Source organism: Mustela putorius, unplaced genomic scaffold, assembly GCF_011764305.1.
Source record: "Mustela putorius furo isolate JIRA1106 unplaced genomic scaffold, ASM1176430v1.1 tig00003853_pilon_pilon_pilon, whole genome shotgun sequence".
NCBI lineage: Eukaryota > Metazoa > Chordata > Mammalia > Carnivora > Mustelidae > Mustela > Mustela putorius.
In genome coordinates, this window is record NW_025422005.1 from 1,326,183 (window position 1) to 1,345,512 (window position 19,330).

General features: G+C 63.4%; 1 protein-coding gene across 3 annotated transcripts; it reads right to left on the reverse strand.

The window, feature by feature from the left end:
• Nucleotides 1–1,098: 1,098 nt before the first annotated feature.
• On the reverse strand, nt 1,099–18,059 carry TTC34 (tetratricopeptide repeat domain 34). Of its 3 annotated transcripts, none has more exons than XM_045063583.1 (10): nt 17,957–18,059; nt 16,415–17,240; nt 12,707–13,565; nt 11,080–11,305; nt 9,604–9,808; nt 8,273–8,439; nt 7,375–7,441; nt 7,171–7,336; nt 6,188–6,398; nt 1,099–2,782 (listed from the first exon to the last, which is right to left on the reverse strand). In XM_045063583.1, the coding sequence occupies exons 2-10, from the start codon at nt 17,193–17,195 to the stop codon at nt 2,255–2,257; spliced, it is 3,210 nt and encodes a 1,069-aa protein (XP_044919518.1). In that variant the 5' UTR covers nt 17,196–17,240; nt 17,957–18,059; the 3' UTR covers nt 1,099–2,254. The 3 variants fall into 3 exon arrangements, with proteins under 3 accessions (XP_044919518.1, XP_004768787.2, XP_044919519.1); XM_045063584.1 differs by having other exon boundaries at nt 2,510–2,782; nt 6,188–6,402; XM_004768730.3 differs by having other exon boundaries at nt 6,188–6,402; nt 7,171–7,441.
• Between the last annotated feature and the right edge of the window lie 1,271 nt (nt 18,060–19,330).

Genomic DNA, 19,330 nt, shown 5'->3' on the forward strand with positions numbered 1-19,330 from the left:
AGTGACGATGTTGGCTGCACTTAGAGCCTCACCAACTTTCTAATGAAAAACTGGGGCACGGAGATGGGACCCTAGACCTCGGAGGGGCTCAGAGGAAGCGGAGAACCTGGAACCGCCAAGTCCTCCAAGCCCCTTTGCAGTGGATGCAGCTGGGCTCCCCACTGGGTGACGTGCCTTTTCTTTCTTTATAAATCCTGAGAGCCTCATGGGCTTGGGAAGGATGCTGGCTCTGTTCAATCTCCACTACCCCCCCCCCTCACCCATTTGCTCTAGACCCACAGAAGGGATCTCATCTCAGCATCTTTGGGGTGTGGGGCTCAGGTGTGAAGCTGGTCCTGCAGGAACCAGCACATGCACCCCCGTAACTGTAAGATTCCGCTAATCCGCACTGGGACCTGCGAATCGTGTGTGGGAATGGAGTCAGGGGGTCGGGCCACGGTGGAGGGGGTACAGCTCTGGGCTGGGCTGGCCCTACTGCTGGGGGTATGCGCCCCACGGACGCTGGAGCTGAGTGGGCATACATCAGCGGCTGGCAGTGATGCCACCAGGCCACGTGGCTGCGTGCCCTCTGCACCGGGGTCTACTGTTAACGAACTTGAGATGCCAGAACCTCCCAGATCAGAGCAGGCACCCAAAGGAGCAGGGAAGGCTTCTCACATGTGATTGTGCACTGCCCCCCCCCCCACCCCCGCAGCCCCCAAGAGGGATCACAGGACTTATCTTCTTCAGGCTCTGGTTGCGATGAGCTGTAGGGCTGTGCGTCCTGCTCCTGAGCCAGCCCTGCATTCCTGCGCGTGCTGCTCTGGGTGTGTTCCTAACATGCTGCCTGACCCGGGTAAACTGCTTTGTAGCTTCCTTTTGGTTGGGATTATGCTTTCTTCCGCAAAGAACTTAGAAGCCTCTTTTTCTTGGCCTGGAAGGGTTTAGAGACATTTGGACTTGACTGTTCCTTAAAGGTTGACAGGTTTTTCCATCTGGAACTGAGCCTGCTTTAGGGGAAGCTCCCGGACAACCTTCTCTCTTCCTCCTTGGCAACTGACCTGCAGAAGTTCTAGGCCTATTCTGATGAGTTTAGTTAAATATTTGTCTAGGAGCCAATTTATTTCATCCAGGCCTCAAAATTTATTTGCTCAGAGAAACACAATTTCTTATGATGTTTTTAATTTCCTGTTTCTGTTCCTTTGTCCTTGTGACTTTAAAATTGTGTGTCTCTGCTGTGCCTGACATCAAGCTTTTGATTCCCAGGGTGTGTTTCAAACAGCATCCCATCTGGAAAACGTGTGTTGCCAGCTGTAGGACACGGCTGTTAGCAAAACGACCAGAGAAGGAAGTGGGCTGCCCACACCCGTGAGGTGCCCCCTCAGGGCCCTCGGCGATCTCAGTAACCGACTGCTTGTGTGACCCGGCCTCTAGTCTCCTGAGACCCCATTCCCTCTCCTGCTTCAAACTAGCCAATAAAGAGTGACCCACAAAACCCCAGAGATCCCACCCTGAGACCCTACTAAAGGCTGAACGCTAGGTCCATGGTCTGTCCTGCCACGGGGCTATGCGGCCCCGAGCCCGCTGGGGACCTCCAGAAGTGGGAGTGTAGACCTCTTTCCCAAAGGGCACTGGCTGCCCTGAGAGCCAGCACAGCCGCACCATCTGCCTGTCGGGAGGCGCACGGGGCTGACTGCGGTGAACACGACGGCCCTTGTGCTTCCTCCATCTTTCTCAATAGAGTCGCTGTTGGTTCATCTACTTTATTTCTGAGAAACCAGATTTTGTATTTATTCTTCTTTTGTTCCTAATTTATTAATTTCTGCTTTTATCCTTAATTCCTATCTCCTGATTTCCTTAGTTTTATTGTCTTTCTCCAACTTCTTGAACTGAACATGTACTCCATTTTCTTTCCATCGCTTGGTAACCTGCTTGGGGCCGGACTTCCCCCGGCCTGCCTGGGCAGCGTCCCACAAGTGCTCCTCTGCATGGGTTTTGTTATGATTAGTTTTTCAACTTTCTTTGACTTCAGCTGTGATCTCCTCTTGGACCCCAGAGCCGTTTCACATGCAGGGAACTCTAAAAGGTTGATTTATAGCTTTGTTGCCGTGAGATGAGGTACCACCACCTATACACTATCATCAACGCTTCTTGGTATCTCTCTTCTCCGTGGAGTCTGAGCTACATCAGTTAGGCCCCCTGTATTCCGCGGCTCAGGAGCCCATCCAGGGTGGAACGGCCGGGGGGCCCACGTCTGGGCCTCGAGAGCATGGGGTCAGTGGAGCCAGCAGCCCAAGGATGCCTCCCTCCGGAGTCTCACCTTCAGCCTCCTCAGGCCGCTGTGCTCGGGGTCTGCCAGCAGGCCATTCTCCACTGCCGTCCAGGCCTCTGCATAGCACTGCTCCTCCAGGCAGGTCTGGCCATGGCACAGAAATGCCTCGGCAGTGGGGCCCCGACCTGGCCGCTCCCACAGGCTGCTTTGGGCTAGGGTGGGTGCCAGCTTGAGAGCCTGGGCAAAAGCCCCTGCGGCCCTGGCCCCATCCCCCAGGCGCAGCAGCAGGCGGCCCTGGGAGCACAGGTCCTCCACCTGCGTCGGGAGGTCGCGGTCCCCCACGTCCCCCTGGAGGACATGGCCCAGGTCCTCCAGAGCCCGGTCAAACTCCTGCAGCTCAGCCAGACAGGTGGCCCTCAGGCGCAGGTGATGGGCATCGCTGCTCCCGGCCAGGACTGCCAGTGAGCAGTAGCCCAGTGCTTGCTCTGGCTGCCCCGATTTCAGGAGGGTGTTGGCTTCCTGGGCTGCAGCCTGCACAGAGGGGCCAGAGGGAGGCAGTGTGGGTCAGCCCAGAGAGACACGGGCCCCTGCCCTGCCCTGCCCAGCTGGCCTCTGTTCCTGACCTGTGCAGAGCGCTGCCCGCCTCCTCGGAGGCAGCGGAAGTAGAGGGTGGAGGACACGCCCTGCAACCCCACCACCCTGGAAGCCCAGGTCTGACGGGGTCCCTCGGGACGCCCCTCTCCCCTTCACGGACCCCCGCCCCAGCCCTGCTGCTTGTCAGCCGGTGACCTCCGCCCTCCCTGTCTCAGCCCTTCCCGGCGGTCGCCGTGCCCGGAGGCCCACGGGTGGGCGGCTGCCACCGCTGCCCTGGCCCTGCCCGCGCCGCCTCGGCCAGCCCGGTCCCTGGACCCTCTCCTCTGCCGGAGGGCCGCGGAGCACGGCTGGGGTTCCCGGGGCGGGAGCGGAGGACCCCGCAGAGCGCCGTCGGCGGGGAGAGGCTGCGCCGCCGGCCCGGCCTCCGGGGCTTGGGGTCCGCCGCGCTCGCGCCCCGGACTGGCGCTGCGGGGCCGAGGGCTGCGCGGGGCGCCCCGGTCCCGACCTCCGACGCCGCCGCAGGGCGGAGCCCGAGGGCAGCGGGCGCCGTCGACCTGCCCTTCCCTCCCTGGGGGCGGCCGGGCCCCGTCGGCGCGGCCCAGCCCACCGGCCTCCCCGGCCCCAGGCTCAGCTCCGCTCCCGGGGACGGCGGCCGCGCCCGCCCGCAGCCCGCCCCTCTCCCAGCCCCCGGACGGCCCCGCGGCGCCCGCTGCCCTCCACAGCCCGCACTGGCTCCCCGCGGCCGGCCGTCCCCGCTGTCCCTGTCCCTCCGCCCTGCGGCGGGCCACACTCGCGCCCGGTCCCCGGCAGGAGGACGCCGGGCGAGCGGCTTGGACCTCCGAGCGCCGCCCGGATCTCGGAGGGACGCGCCGCGGAGCAGGCGCAGAGAGGCCGGAGGGGCGGGGCGCGCGCCGGAAGCGGGGCGTGACCTCTCGGTTGACTTCCGGGTCGGCCCGCGTCGCCCGGCAACGGCCCAGCGGGTCTCAGCCGCTGCGGAAACCAGCCCGCGCGCAGCCCCCGCTAAGCCCGCGTTCCCGCCGGGGACCCCCGTCCTCTCCGCTCGGAGACCCTCCTGTCTCGGACCCTCGCCCCGCACCCCTCCTCTCCGCTCGGAGACCCCCGCCCCGCACCCCTCCTCCTGTCTCGGACCCTCGCCCCGCACCCCTCCTCTCCGCTCGGAGACCCCCGTCCCGCACCCCTCCTCTCCGCTCGGAGACCCCCGTCCCGCACCCCTCCTCTCCGCTCGGAGACCCCCGCCCCGCACCCCTCCTCCTGTCTCGGACCCTCGCCCCGCACCCCTCCTCTCCGCTCGGAGACCCCCGCCTCGCACCCCTCCTCCTGTCTCGGACCCTCGCCCCGCACCCCTCCTCTCCGCTCGGAGACCCCCGCCCCGCACCCCTCCTCCTGTCTCGGACCCTCGCCCCGCACCCCTCCTCTCCGCTCGGAGACCCCCGTCCCGCACCCCTCCTCCTGTCTCGGACCCTCGCCCCGCACCCCTCCTCTCCGCTCGGAGACCCCCGCCCCGCACCCCTCCTCCTGTCTCGGACCCTCGCCCCCCGCCCCCCTCCTCTCCGCTCGGAGACCCCCGCCTCGCACCCCTCCTCCTGTCTCGGACCCTCGCCCCGCACCCCTCCTCTCCGCTCGGAGACCCCCGTCCCGCACCCCTCCTCTTGTCTCGGACCCCCGCCCCGCACCCCTCCTCCTGTCTCGGGCCCCCGCCCCGCACCCTTCCTCTCCGCTCGGAGACCCCCGCCCCGCACCCCTCCTCTCCGCTCGGAGACCCTCGCCCCGCACCCCTCCTCCTGTCTCGGGCCCCCGCCCCGCACCCCTCCTCTCCCATCGGAGATCCCCGCCTCGCACCCCTCCTCCTGTCTCCGGCCCCCGCCCCGCACCCCTCCCTCTCCCTCGGAGACCCCCGCCCCGCACCCCTCCTCCTGTCTCGGACCCTCGCCCCGCACCCCTCCTCTCCGCTCGGAGACCCCCGCCTCGCACCCCTCCTCCTGTCTCGGACCCTAGCCCCGCACCCCTCCTCTCCGCTCGGAGACCCCCGTCCCGCACCCCTCCTCTTGTCTCGGACCCCCGCCCCTCACCCCTCCTCCTGTCTCGCCCCCTCCTCCCCGCCCCGCTCCGCCCCCTCGTAAGGGCTCAGAGACTCCACCCAACCGGTCCTGGGAACCAGGCCATCGGGTCTCCGTGCTGAGACCCCAGCCAGTCCCCTCCCCAGGGCTCTGCTCCTCTGAGCAGCGGGTCCTGACGACCCATCATTCCCCTTGGCGGCGGCCGGTCCCCCTGCATTACCCGGGGCTGTCTTGGCTCTTTCTGCCCCCAAGGCCTGCATGGTCAGCCACCTGCTCTATTAAACTCCGCGGCTGGATCAGTAGTGTGGTTTCTGTTCCGCGAGGGGTCCCCAGAGAGCCCCTAGAGTCCTGGGCACAGGCTAGCGCAGGAGGTAGGGGCCTGCCCCAGCCACGGGGGGGGGGGGGGTGTGTGTGTGTGTGATTCTGAGCCGCGCCCCCCACCTCCGAGGTGGGTTTGTGCTGGTGGCCGCCGCCTCCTGCTGGTCCTTTCCCGCCCCTGCACCCAGGTGAAATGCAGCCACTTCAGGGGAACCCCCTGTCCTCCCCACCTGCTGGAGCTCCTGCCTCCTGTCCTCCGCCCCTCCTCCTCCCGGCCCCATACGGAGCCCGAGGCCTCTCTGTCCCCCATCCCACCCCTCCGTCCACTCCAGCCGCCGATGTTCTGCCCGTTTCTTGAACTTTCTGAACTCTTTCCTCCCTCAGGCCTTCACCTCGGCCTGTCTGTCCCATCATGGTTTCGCCTCGAGTGCCCCCTCGCTTCCTCCCTGCCCTGATTTAGGGTCTTCTCGATCCCAGGACACTCAGAAGGGCACCCTCACCCTGTCTCCCCTGAGACGAGGCCCACAGGCTGGGGCAGCAGCTCCCCAGTGGGTGGTGGAAGGTGGTCAGTATGTTCTTGTCGAATAGACAGCGGAACGAAAAATCAGCCAGCCAGATGCAGTGGCCCCGGCCTGACGCCTGCCTCAGCCCACTGCCTTCCTGCCGTGCTCTCGCTGGGGGGTGCTGGGTGCCTCTCTCTGTCCAACCTGGGGGTGGGCGTGGGCTTCCTGCAAGGGCAGGTGCCCCTGGCTGGCCCAGCCAGGTCTGAGGAGGGGTCTGCCCTGTCTCCCAGGCCCTGTCACCTGTGGGATGCCTCCTGCAAAGAAGCCGGGAAGTTGCTAGGGTTTATGATGGCCAGACTGGCTTGTCCCCCCGACCCGCAACGATACCAGGGCATCAGGGAGGGCGGAGCGGCCGTGAGCACGGCGGGGCCCAGGGAGCACACCTGGCTGAGGCTCCGCCGCTCCGAGGCCTCCAGACGCTGCAGCAGGAAGCAGAGTTCCTGGGCGTCCGTCTCGGCCAGGCACTGCAGGTCCCGCGCGGCGGCGGGTGCGTCTCCCTTCTTGAGCCAGAGCAGGCCTCGCCGGGCGCGGGCCGCCTCCGACCCTGGGGTGGGCTGCGGGGCGTTCTGCAGGCAGTCTCCAGCTTCCTCGTAGCTGCCTGTCCATGATCCGGGAAGGATGGTCAGGGGCTGCTGGGGCAGGCAGCAGGAGAGGTGGGGCACTGGCCACCGTGCTGGGAAGCCGGCCAGAGCCTCTATTGCTCGGTGTTGGCTCAGGGAGATGGACATGGTGACACCACGCCAGTCCCAGCTTGCCTGTTGACCCCGTCATGGGGGGGTCCCTAAGCTGCATGACCCCAGGTTGAGCAGCACGGCTCAGCACACTCACTTTGGTCACCGCAAGGGGCTGCCCTGAGCACCTACGTGAACATGGACTCGGCTGCTGGGCAGTGTAGGCCTTGCCAGGGGCGCCCCGCAGGCTTGGAGGCGATGGGGACAGGTCAGGGGAATGGAGGCTGCCCAGAGCCCTCCCCTTTCACATAGGTACTGAAATATTCTCAGGGTTTTGGCCCATGGGAGCTTGACACAAGCCCACCTACAGCCTGGCCTGGTGTCCACAGGCATTCTGTAAACAGCTGTTGAGTAAATGCATGAGTTTATGAGAAGCCCCAAGCATCTGGGTCCTTTTATGAACCCCCAAGTTGTTCCTTTGTCTTCCCTGCAAGCAAAAGTCCACAGGTGGACGAAAGCTCAAGACACTGGCACCCCCGGCCCCACATCGGGACCAGGTCAAGGGACCAGCACCTGGGGTGGAAAGGACACCAGGGACCACTGAATCCAGGGTGTCTCTCTTCCATTTTACAGGGCAGAAGGGTCAGAGGGGCTGGGGCAGACACCCACATTCCCCACACCCGGGCCGGGCATACCCATGGCAGTGAGCACGTCTGCCTGCAGGATGTGTCCGCTCGGCTGTCCGGCATCGATTTTGATCAGCGCTTCCCCCACAGCTAGGAGGCCCCGGGCGTCCTCGTCGCGGAGGGAGGCCCCGGTGTCCAGCGGCTGGCTCAGCAGGGCCCGGCAGTGGGACCAGAGGCCCTGGGTGATGAGGGCCTGGGCCTCTGGCTTCAGAGAGCGAACCTCAGGGACCACCGTCCCAGGGTCGAGCTTCAGAGCTGAGAGGATGTCGTCCACAGCCTCCTGCGGGGGGAGGAGGGCAGGGTGGGCGGCAGAATGGTCCCCGCTGGGCATCTGCCTGGGTGCTGGGGACACCAGAAGAGGCAGATGGCCCAGTTCTTGCCCTCCACGACAGGAGGCACAGCCTGGTGAGCTGTGTGCGGCCAGGATGCTGGAGTTGCGGGAAGGGAGCACTGACCGCACCCAAGGGCTCTCACGGAGAAAGAACCCACGACGGGCTTGGACAGAAACTCGGCCGCCGGCGCCCGCAGACACCCGCAGACGCCCGCAGACGCCCCCCCGCCTCAGCAGCACCTCGCTCCCTCGCGCTCCGGCCCTTACGTCATTAAGAAACCGGGCAGGCAGGTCACCTCTGTGCACAGGGCCTCAGGGCAGACACTCAGCTTCAGCCACTCGCCTGTGACCTTGCTCTTGGCTGAGAAGGGCCCCTGTGCCGCTGTGCAGCTGTGGCCGCCTGCTTGGGGAAAGCGCCTGCCTGGGGCCCGACCGCGCGGGTCCTCTCCCACCCCTGTCCCTGCAAGCCGGCCGTGTGAATCCACCGGCTCCGTGCAGACAGCTCTGGGTGTTGTACCCAAAAGGCAGCCGAGGTCTTGTTATTTTAAGTGGGGGGAGGGGGGTGTCTAGTAGCCCCCAGGGTTTGCACAGTCCGCGCGGAGTCTGGGAAGCAGCGGGCCTCTTCCATGAAAGGTCTGAGCAGAAAGGGTTTTAATGGGTCCCACACTCAGGACGGCCCGGCCTGGCTCTCTCTGTGCTTCGGCTGAGAAGGAAGGAGGCCGTGCTGGTTCTTCCCCTAACCCCCTGGCCCATCCCAGGTGGGGCGGGCGGCCCCGGTACCTTCTGCTGGCCCAGGGCCAGGTGCAGAAGCGCCCGGCCACACAGCGCCAGCGCGTTCTTGGGCTCAGCCCGCAGCACGGAGTTGAAGTCGAACATGGCCGTCTTCTTCTGGCCCAGGAGCGCGTAACAGCGGGCACGGGTGAGCAGGGACTCCGCCGCCTGACTCCCTGGAGGAAGGGGGTGTGGCATTGGGACGTGACCGCTGCCGGGCCTCGGTGGGTGCGGTGCATCTGCCCTCATGCAGCATTCGAGGCCACCTCGGGAAGCTCACAGACAAGCCAAGAGACAGCCTTGGAGGGCAGCTGGGGTTCACCTGGGGGCAGTGGCCGTGGGAAACAGGGTCTCCAACCGTGAGGGTGGCATCTAGGCTGGTGGGCAGTCAGAGAGGGGTCCCAAGAAGAGGGGCCGCTGTGGCGACATCTGAGGCGAGGCCATTGGAGGGGCCGGGAGGGGGCCGGTTCCTTGGGGCTGGACAGGGAACAGCTGGAGGTGGGAAGTTTCCAGGTGGACCGGGAGGAGCCCTCTGAATGCTGGGCACAGAGGCCCCTCCCCGAGGACAGCGCCACCCCACTCCCTCCGGTGTTTGTCTGGTGACAGACAGGACAGCGCACACTCTGGGTCGTGCCCGCCTCCCCACTAATGTGTGCAAGCATGAGCTCCGCCCCAGGCACAAGCCCTGCGCTGTCCGTGACCCTAGCTCACAGGATCCTCACTCCCACCCCTCACCCGCGTCTCTGTCACCCACTTTGAGAAAGGCAAGCAAGGAGCAGCTCAGTAAGTGGAGAGCCAGGAGTCCGCCTGGTGTTTCGATCTGAAGCCCACACTCTGAATCTCCACGCACCCCAGGAAACCGGGGTGCGTCCCTGGGAAAGTCCCTTCCCTCCAGCGGGGTGCCCTATGACCCCATGCTAAGAAGGCCCAACTCCAGAGGCTCTGTCTCCCAGGATGGTGCTGGGGGGTCAGCTGGGCACATGGGGCACACATACAGAGACACGCCACTATTTCCAGGAAGGGTTTAGGGGAACCACGGCCTCTCCTGGGTGGAGGGGGCCAAGCTAGGAGAGGCCTCAGTCAAGGGTGGCCCTCCTGCCCACAGGGCCCAGGGATGCCAGGTCAGGGTGCCAGGAGGATCCCAGTTCAGGTCCCAGCTGGTCTGGCCCCTCTCCCAGGCTTTAGCATGCTCACCTGGACAGCGAGGGCTTTGCTCGGGGCAAGGCGTACTCCGCGAGGGGCCCCGTGAACCGAGAGTGGGCTTGAGCCCCGCATGGCTTCTCTTGCCCTAGGTACCTGGCACAGGGTGGGAACCCCGGAGGCGGGCGGGCAGCTCCTACCTGCAGCGAAGATGGCCAGAGAGAGGTAGGCGATGGCCTCCCTAGTGTGGGCTGTGCCCTCGGCCCCACTGGGCCTCGCCCGCAGGATGGCCAGGGCCCGAGCGTGGCAGTGGCCCCGCAGTAGCTGCCGGTCCTCGTGGCGGAAGACGTCCAAGGTGGGCTGGAGGCACGCCGTGTCCCCGGACTGGACCACCTTCTTCACCAGCTGCAAGGCGCACGACAGTCACCCGGTTCATCCCGTGCGGGACGCCCAGACCATCCCACCCTCGGTCCCCCCTGAGGGGGCGTGGCTCACGGGGCGTGGCCCGGGGGCTGGGCGTCCGGGGGTGGGGCTCAGGCGCGGCGCGCTTAGGGGCGGTGCTCGGGGGTGGAGTTGGGGGGGCGGTGCTCGGGGGCGGTGCTCGGAGCGGCGTGCTCTGGGACAGGGACTGTGCGTCGAGGGTGCTGAGCCCCGCGAAGGCTGAGGGCGGGAGGTATGAGCTTGGGTCCGGCAGCTCGTCTGGGCTGGGGGTGGCCTGGGGTGGGGGATCCCAGTGTCCCCGAGCCGGAGGACCTCCTCCGTGGCATGGAGGTGGAGATCTCGCCTCGCCGGCCTGCACACTGCAGATCCAACGAGAAGCGCGGGGAAAGAGGGCTTTCAAATTATAGGGAGGGCACCGCGCGAGGAGCAAATGCGCTGGGACCAGTGCCTGATCTGGGTGGAGCGAGACTCGGGGGACACACTCTCGGCTCTCCCAGCGGCTCGGTCCCACAGGGACCCGATGCTGCCCCTGCTGCCCCCTCGTTGAAGACACGGGTCCCAGATCAGAAGGACCGGCCGGTTCCGGGCATCCTCCCCTCTCCCACCTGCGCGGCCTTGCTCAGGGAGACCGGGAACCCCAATCCGAGCACAACAGAAGAAGCTGACAGGCCCCAAAGCCCGACATCTTCCCCTGGAACATAACCTTCTGACCCGGGTTCCAACCGGATGGTCTCCTAACATCCGGTTGAAGTTCTGCTTTTCCTGGGAACAGAGTGGTCTTGGAGAGAGGTGAGGCCAGCAGGACCTGAGGACCGGGGGACCCCTCTGTCATCCGCCCTCCCTGGGCAGGGTCACCTCCAAGCCTAGTTTACTGGGAGATTTGGGATGGAGCTCAGTCCACACCTGACTTTTGGCCCTTTTCCTTCATAACACATTGAGAGCAAATATGAAGGAATTAACTGCGTGCTGGAGACCTGCTGGGTCCTGGGGTACCTGCTCCAGCTAGTTCAGGACAGCCCACAAGGGCAGGGCACAGACGAAGAGACTGAGGATCAGGGAAGTGAGGGGGTCCTTGTTGGAGGTGGCAGAGCCTGGGGCTGGGACAAGATTGATCTGCTCCAAAGCCCAGGCTGTGGGGGTGCAGAGTGAGGGGCCCAGAGGCCTGTGCCCTCCACAGGGCTGTGGCCCATCACCTGCCATGCTGCACCGCCCCCCCCCACCCCGGGTCTCCTCACCTGGTTTGCGTCATAGAGGAAGCCCCTCCGCAGCTGCAGCAGGGCCAGTCGCACGAGCACAGGGGCCGCCTGGGGCCTCCGGGAGAGGGCCAGCAGCAGAGCCTTGTGGGTGTCCTCCAGACGGCCCAGGCGGTACAGGGCATCAGCTGCCAGGAGGCCTGAAGCCTCATCTTCCCGGTCCAGTTCCATCAGGAGCATGGCCAGCTGGTACACGCCGTGGGCATCCCTGTGGAGAGAGGAGCTGGGGGATAGCCAGCCTGGCCCCTGTCTGCACCCCTTTCAGCTGCTCAGGAAGGCGGGCCCCAGGAAAGTTCTTCCCCCGGGCGCCTGGTCCGGGCAGCTCCCTTCCCATCCAGCCACAGAGCCCAGGGTCTGCTGGAAGGACCCTCACACACGCCGTCTGCAGAAGCCACAGCTGCCTTCTCTGACGTCGATCCCTCGGCCTCACTCCCCATCGCATCCTCCCGCCGCCCCGTGTGGGAACCATTTTGCAGTTGGAGGTGGAAGCTGTGGGCTGGACACAAGCCAACCCTGCCTCAGTTTCCCTTTCTGTAGAAATGGGACAAGAATGTTGGCCTTGCAGTGTTCAGGGGTGTGTTGTAGGCAGAGCTAGAGAATACACTGGCTTCATTTGGATGCTCCCGGTGCGCTGGGAGTGCAAACAAGCTCCCACGGGGAGAGGGACTGGAGCCTCCAGGAATGACAATTCCCGGAGGCAAAAGTAGAAAGGACACCCATCTTGCACACGAAATCCTCCTCACCAGCACATCAAAGCAATTTGAATCCTGCGAAATGTAGGCAGAGGAAGTGTGTGTGTGTGTGTGTGTGTGTGCATGCACCAGTGCACACAGGGTGGGGAGCTGGCGTCAAACACTCCCCCACCCCCCGCCCCGTTCAGTGCTTTGAACTTTGCTAAAACACCTTCCTGTCACCTCTTGGCAGCCAGAGAAATGCAAATCCAAATGGGCACCCATCAGGCTGCGAGAGAAGTTCCAATTAACATCAGGGTTGGGCGCGTGGCTAGACAGGCGTACAGACAGGTCAGGAAGTCAAGGACCTAACCAAGGCCTGTGCTCCATGACCCGGAAACCCCACCTCTGTGTCCACACTCAGGACAGAACACCGTGGAGGTGTTTGTGCTCTAACAGAGAGCAAGGCTCTCAGAATGGACAAGGAATGATGGCAGGTTCACTAGGCAGGCTATAGATTGGGCTGCCCAAAAAGAATCCAGAGGCAAAGGAAATGTTTGTGATCTACTGAGTGAAAAGAGTGGGCCATACATTGTCCATAGAGCTCACATTCATTGTAGCTCCCATGTGCAGAGACAAACAACCAGAAGGGAATGCTACCTGTGGGGTGATGGGAAGGTTGTATTTTTTTAAATTTCTTTTTAAGTTCTTAATTTTCTATGATAATTAGGCCCACAAAGCATCACACTGTTTGTGACTGAGAGTCCTCAGAAGCAGGCTCTAGCGCTAAACCTGCCGTCCATGATTCAGGGAAATACCCCAGCTGTTTCCTGCCTCAGTTTACTTATCTGTAAAAAAGGAAGACACGCACCCCTAGCTACCTCACGGGAGACCGGAATGAAGCAGTGGCCCCAGGGGTGCATGGGGCTAGTTTTTACCCTTCCTGCGCCTCGGGGCTGTCCATCTCCACGGCCTTACTCCGGCGGCCCGGTGCGCCCGTGAGCCCCAGGTCCGGCCTCCGCTGCAGTATCCTGTGGCCCTCCTCTCGCAGCACGGTCAGCAGGAGGCCCCTCTGGTTCCAGGGGACGTAGGCCTTGGCGATGAGCAGTGCCTCCTCGGGCTGCAGCCCGCAGGCGGTGACATAGTCCAGAGCTCCCAGGAACGCGCTACCCTCCAGCACCCTCAGCAGCCCGCGGCCACACAGAGCGCGCACGCAGCTGGCCAGGTGAGGCGGCCCGTGCTCCACCACCTCCTGGAAGTCCTCTCGGGCGCGCCCTGCGTCGCTCATGTGCAGCGCGCAGAAGCCGCGCAGCACCAACAGGGGCGCGCGGTCGCTGGTGTGGGCCCCGACGCGGTAGTCCGCCGGGTGCCCAGGACGCGCAGGCCGCAGCAAGCGCTCGCACAGCGCCCAGGCGCCCGCTGCGTCCCCAGCTAGCAGCAGGCACTCGGCCAAGCGAGTGCGCAGTGCCGGGCGCACCCCGGGCGGAGCAACGCGCAGCAGGACGCGGAGTGCGCGGGTCACTGGGGCCAGCAGCTCGCGGCCCGAGTTTTCTCGGAGCTCAGCGCGGCTCCGCACGGCCTCCTGGAAGTGGGCGAAGCCCGTGTCCGCGGCTTCCTGTGCCTGGGCCCGCACGCGCTCCCGGTCCCCTGCCGAGAGCACTGCCTCAAACTGCTTCCGCGCCTCTGACGGGCTCTGGTGGAAGGCCTCGTGCAGGTCCCGAAGCAGGTTCCGGGCCCCACTGTCCAGAAATAAGGCCGCAGCTGCGCGGGTGACCAGCAAAGCAGCCCGACGCTCACCTGGGGAGAGAAACGGAGGCTCCGGTCCTGCCTCGAGGCCCACATCCTCCCTGGTGCCGCCTGCAGCTGCCGACGGTCCAGCGCTTTGGACCCTCTGAAGCATCTCAGGGCATCTTCCTAGAGTGTCCCAGTAGCCCAGGACATTGCATCATGATGCTAGACCTTCAGCGACAGAGCGGAATCAGGAGGGACCGCTGGGTGGGTGTGGTGCACATACCTACCCAACAGTCTTATGTCCCATGGGTTTAAAGTCAACCTCACCGATGGGCCCACAAGGAAATTTAGTTAGGAAACCTCCTTACTCTTTAATGATGGGTTTGCCGAGTGAGTTTCCTCTTCTGGGATCAGTGCCCCCAGGTCAGTGCAGAGGTTCTGACCCTGTGACCTTGGGAGGGGCTGGTTGCTACTCCAGCATCTTTGCTTGTGGCCTTCTTGGGGCAAAGCTGGGGCCCAACACTACCCTCTGCAACAGGGATGGCCCACAGGTCCAGGAAAGCGGGAAAGGCACACCCCCTGCTGCTTACACGAAGGGGGCTTGGGCCGTTTACTGGATCTCACTATGCCTCAGTTTCCTTTTCTGTTTTATAATGCAGTTTAGAATGGTCTGCACTCACATGGCCATGAGGGTGCAATGCATTAATGCTCATCTAGTGCTTGGAACAGGCCCAGGGGGTTTTTACTCAGGGAGGTTCCCATCAGCAAGAGCACCACCCCACCTCCTCCTACTTGCTGCCTGAGTGTGCTGGGGAGGATGGGGGCTTTCTCTGGTTATGGGCGAAATGGAAGTCTAAAAATTTAAACTTCATCAAGTACTACAAACGTCCCTTTACTCTTTCCACTCTTTGTATCTTCAGAAGTCCAGCTGTCTACAGAAATCTTAATGAGATTCTCTCATATTTTCTTTAGAAACTATAAAACCACTATCACACAATCCACTTGGAATTAATTTTTTTCCTCCCAGAATCAGCACCATCCACTGAATAACGGTCCTTTTCTTTCGCTACAGGTCTGTGATGCTCTCTCTCACATATTAAGTTCTGGATGCCTATGGAGGTTTCTGGCCTTTCTAACTTGTCGTATTGGTCTTCCTATCAATCCCTTCAGTCAGCAGCCTTCTGATTGGGTAGTATAGCTTTGTAACAACTGGCAGAGCAAGTACGTAGAAAATATATGCAAAATATACAATGGGCAAAAGATTAATACCCAGAGCATTTGAAGAATTCCTACATGTCAATTAAAAAAAAAAATCCACTAGGAGAACTGGCAAAAGCATTTTCCATAAGAGAAAACACAGATGGCAAAGAAACGTGACAAATGTTCAGCATCATAGTAATGATGGGAATGCAAATTAAAACAATGAGATGCCACTTTCCACCCACCAGATTGGAAAAATTTTCTAAATTAAACTAATTTAATTTAATAACTTGGCCTCACTAGTAATCAGGAAAATTAAAATTAAAACAACGGTGGAACAATGGGATAACATTTTGTAGCCTCCCAGATCGGTCACAATTTTTAATTCAGGATCACACGGCATCACGCCTACCCCACTATTTCATTGATCCCAGCATGTCTGGAGGCCAAGCCAATTTGCCCCCTTGCTGGAAGGATCCGAAAACGACCAGCGCCATGATTTCCCCCTCTGGCAGTGGCTCTTAATGAAGCACCTTGAAGGAAGGAGATATGGCTGTCCCGGGCGCCGAGAGAGCTGCCTGGGCGCTTACCCATGGGAAATGCGAGTTAAAATTGTACTTATTCTTATCTTCATACGGAGTGTCCCTGAATGTCTGCTTGCGGAGAAGGGCAGAGCACTTTCTGGATACACGGGGTTTCTTCCGTGTTTTCAAGGACCCTTATAAGTAACCTTGGGATTAGAATACACTTGTTACAGGAAATTGTGTTTGTAAAAAGTCGATTAGAGGCCATTTACTTATTCATGTTGTGAGCCACTTTGTGCTGATGGTGGTGATAAGGTGACTCCCTGTGACATAAGTGACTTAGGTCTAATTAATGCACCGACTCTTAGGGAGGGTGGTCCTGTCCGTTGAGGAGCCAAGGCAGCCCAGACAAGCTTCCTGGAGTCAGGGGGCGGGGCGGGTAGGGCTTACCCAGCACACTGGCTCCCTGAGGTTGTAGCCTTGGGAGTTCTGGTCTCCATGGGGGTCTCTGCCGGTCGTTCTGGTGGAAGCCCCCCCCCCCCGGGAGTTGCTGATTCCCTAGCCTCAGTATCCCCGCTCACAGGCCACTGCACATTTATGCTTTGGGCATAGAGGGTACCCTACTTTCTCATGAGCTCAGGATTCTTGGTGACTCTGCTGAGCCTGTCTGTACCTTTTATAATAGGAGGACTTCGGGCTTCTGATCTCGGTTATTTCCAGAAACAAATTTGCCCACTCACTTTTCAGTTCTCTCTGTCTGATCCCTGCCTCCCCAACACACAAACACTGGGGTCACCAGCAAACCCCATGTACACAGAAAACAGACACCGTCTGTTCTCTTGTCATGCCTGTGGCATCGCGTGCCTCAGCCTCTTGCAAATACCTGCATCTTCTGGCTCTCATCAGCGCCTTGTGTTCTGTTTCTGCTGCTGGGAATGATTTAGCCTTAACTCAAGTGACACCTCCTCCAAGAAGTCTTCCCTGACTACCCAGCAGCACCTGGCAGGGTCCATTTTTCAAAGCACATATTTTGTTTGTTCCTTTTCTTGGTGCTCTGTAAGGACAGGGCTTGTCCATCTTGTCACTGTGGTGTCCCCAGCCCAGGAACAACCCCCCACCCTACCACAGCCAGGACTTAAGCATGCTGTGAAGGCACGACGGGAGCGACGTTCACCCTGGCCTCACTCTTACCTGGGAGTCTGCTGCCTGTCAGGTCCGACTCAAGGGCCCGGCTGCACACCACTCGGCAGTCCTCATACCGGCCACTGCGGAGCAGGGCTTCTGGTGACAGGGCATCGCTCCAGGTGCCTTCGGGGTCCAGGGCTGCCAAAAGTCCCTGGCAGCCGGCCTCCTGCTGGCGGGTGCTGTCCTCAGTCTCCGAGCGCCCTGAGATATGGTCCTGCAGGGTGCTTATCAGCATGGGGAGATGGGGCTGCTGGTGGCTGCGAACGAAGGCCACGGTCCGGTCTGCACTGGAGGCAAAGGCCTGCAAATAGTCTGCCACGCCAGCGTCCACCTGCACCCCGGACAGCACGCGGGCCAGGGCGCGGGTCAGTAGGAGCTCCAGGGCTTGCTGGGAGCGTGCATCCAGCAAGGTGCTGCAGCGCTGAGCCACCTCTTGGTGGCGCCCCTGAGCCAGAAGACTGGCCAGGGAGTGCAGGACCGCGGCAGGGTGGTCCGGGCAGAGGGTGGCCAGGAACGCGGAGGCCAGGGTCCCGGTCAGGGAGACAACCGCCATGCCGTCCCAGTGGATGGCGGGGATCTGGCTGTCACCGCGGCACCAGGCTTCCAGGGTGGCCAGCACGGGTGCCCCTCGGGCCTCAGCCAGGGCGGTTCTGACGCTCCGCACGGCCGAGGGGGCGTGGCAGCTGAAGGCCGCCAGGTAGAAGGCGGTGGCCAAGGGGAGCTCCCCCAGGGCCAGGCGCTGGTCTCCTTCCCGGCAGAGGCAGGCCAAAAGCTCCCGCGCCGACATTACGGCTGCGCCCCTGACGGGCCCATGTCCCGTCCTCGCGGGCACCTGGTTGGGGGGGGCGTGGTTAGTCCCCACCTCTCCCCACGGAGACCGCAGACCAGCGCAGAGCGCCCTAGAGGGAAGAGCCGGGTGGGGCTGGCGCATCTGCCAGGGTGGGCCAGGCCAGGGTCCTCTGCAGAACGCGACCCTTACCCTGCTGGGCGGCCCACGCGAGAGGCCGGGTGGCCTGCGGGGTCAGGGGGTCCAGGCCCTACTCGCCACAGCACCGCCAGCAGAGGAACCCACGGGAACGTGGGACGCCCCCACCCACCCGCCCCCTGTCCAAGTCACACAGGTCGCCTTCTCCGAGCTCCGAGGCTCTAGAGACCCGCGCAAAGTCAGGGCCCGGCCTCTGCCCACCTCGCACGGCCCGCCGTTCCGGGGCAAGCGCGGGGCTGCGGCGACGGCGGCGCCCTTGCCTGGCTCTTGGCCGGGGGTGCGGAGCCTCGTTGGCCCAGGCCAGGGGGTCGCTGAGATTGGTTCTGGGGACCAGCCCCTGCCACTCCCCTCCCCCTTCCCCAAACCGGATCTGAAGTACGAACTGCCCTGCTCGGGGACCGTCTTCGTAGGGTCCCGAAGTGCCGGCACCCAAGCCCGGCCCAGTGCACGCCCCGTGAGGCAGACGCCCGCACCAGAGCCCGGAGACGGCCCAGCCTGCACACGCACGCAGGCACACACGCCCACACACACTCACGCCTGTGCACTCAGACACGCGCACTCGCCTGTGCTCCGAGGCCGTGCGGGGTGCGCGCGGCGGGCGGTGGGCAGCGGCGGTGGGTGCGGCTCCGGGCGGGGGTCGGTTTCCCGGGAGAGCGTCAACACCCCGCCGGGCTCCGCCCCCCCCCGCCCCGCCCCGGCCCCGCCCCGGCCCGCCGCGTGCGGACCCTGCGCCGTCCGGCCCCGCCCCGTCCCGTCCCGGATCCCGCCCCTGCCCCCCGGCCCTGCTCCATCCCGAATCCCGTCCCCCCGCCCCGGCCCCCACCCCGTGCGGCCCCAGCCCCGTCCTGTTCCGTCCCGGATCCCGCCCCCTCCCCGAACCCCCGCAACGCCGGCCGGACTCCGCCCCTGCCCCGCCCCTGCCCCGCCCCGCCCCGTCCAGACCCCGCCCTAACTCCCGCAGGCCCTCGCTGGGGACGGGTCGGGGAGGAAGAAGGCGGAGCTGCGGGGGAGAGAGACCCTGAGTTTGTGGGGGTCTCGGGGCGCTCCGGGCCGAGACCAGCCCTCACCGCATCCTCTCCGCACCCGCACAGAGGAGGAGGGAGCTCCGCGGGGGAGAAGCCCCTGGGCCCGGCCCTTCCTGAGCTCTGCCTTGTCGGGGCCCTTCCTCGCCGGCCTTCTTCCTGTGCAACTTGTCGGTTGCTTCCCCGGAAACGGGCTGCCCCAGGCCACCCCCCTGCCTCGGCTCCTGTGGGTCTCTCCGACTACCCCCCGCCCCCCCGCCGTGGGTCTCCCCCCAACAGGGGCTCCTGCCCACACCCCGACAGGTGGACATTTCCACACGTCCAGCCTCTTCCTGCTGACTTGCTCGCTCCGGCCCAGGCGACCTGTCTGGAGCAGAGGCCGGCTCTCCTCCGGACACGGCCCATAAGGTGGCTCTGAGGGACTGTGACGTGAGACTGCTGGCTGGGGGTCACCCTCACTGCAGCCGAGGAAGGGTGCAGCATTTGGTGACTGTTTTGGGAACCCCCCATCTCCTGTCACCCCCACCAAAGCAGCAGCAGCGAGAAGTAAAGGTGGCCGGAGGCCTCAGCGGGCAGGAGCTTTGCTGATAGGGCCGAGATGCTGGGCCTCGCATGGGCAGCGAGTGGGAGTGGGGCGCGCTGGGCAAGGTGGATGCATGTCCCTGGAGAGATGGTCTTGCCTTGGGGGAGGGCCCCTTCCAGTTCAAGCTGCCAAGGCTCCCAGATGCCCAGTAAGCCCTCATTCCTCCGCAGGGCTCAGGGAAACGGGGAGTGGCTGGTGGCAGAGTGGGGGGCAACACGGGTGCCGTGAGACAGGGTGGGGGCTCCAGCAGTAAGGGCCGCTGCATCTCCAATGTCCTTCCCAGGGTCCAGGTCTCCCTGGATGCGGACTGTGGCCAGTTGGCCCATTGGGGG

What these genes read in the sequence shown, in the direction of transcription:
- TTC34 (XM_004768730.3), bottom strand. Translation starts at nt 17,195, where the DNA reads ATGTCGGCGCGGGAGCTTTTGGCCTGCCTCTGCCGGGAAGGAGACCAG. An exon ending in TCCTCTATGACGCAAACCAG is followed by an intron (nt 9,809 to 11,079) that starts GTGAGGAGACCC and finishes TGCGCCTTGCAG; the next exon opens with CTGGTGAAGAAGGTGGTCCA. An exon ending in AGCGGCGGAGCCTCAGCCAG is followed by an intron (nt 2,783 to 6,187) that starts GTGTGCTCCCTG and finishes CCCTCTGTGCAG; the next exon opens with GCTGCAGCCCAGGAAGCCAA.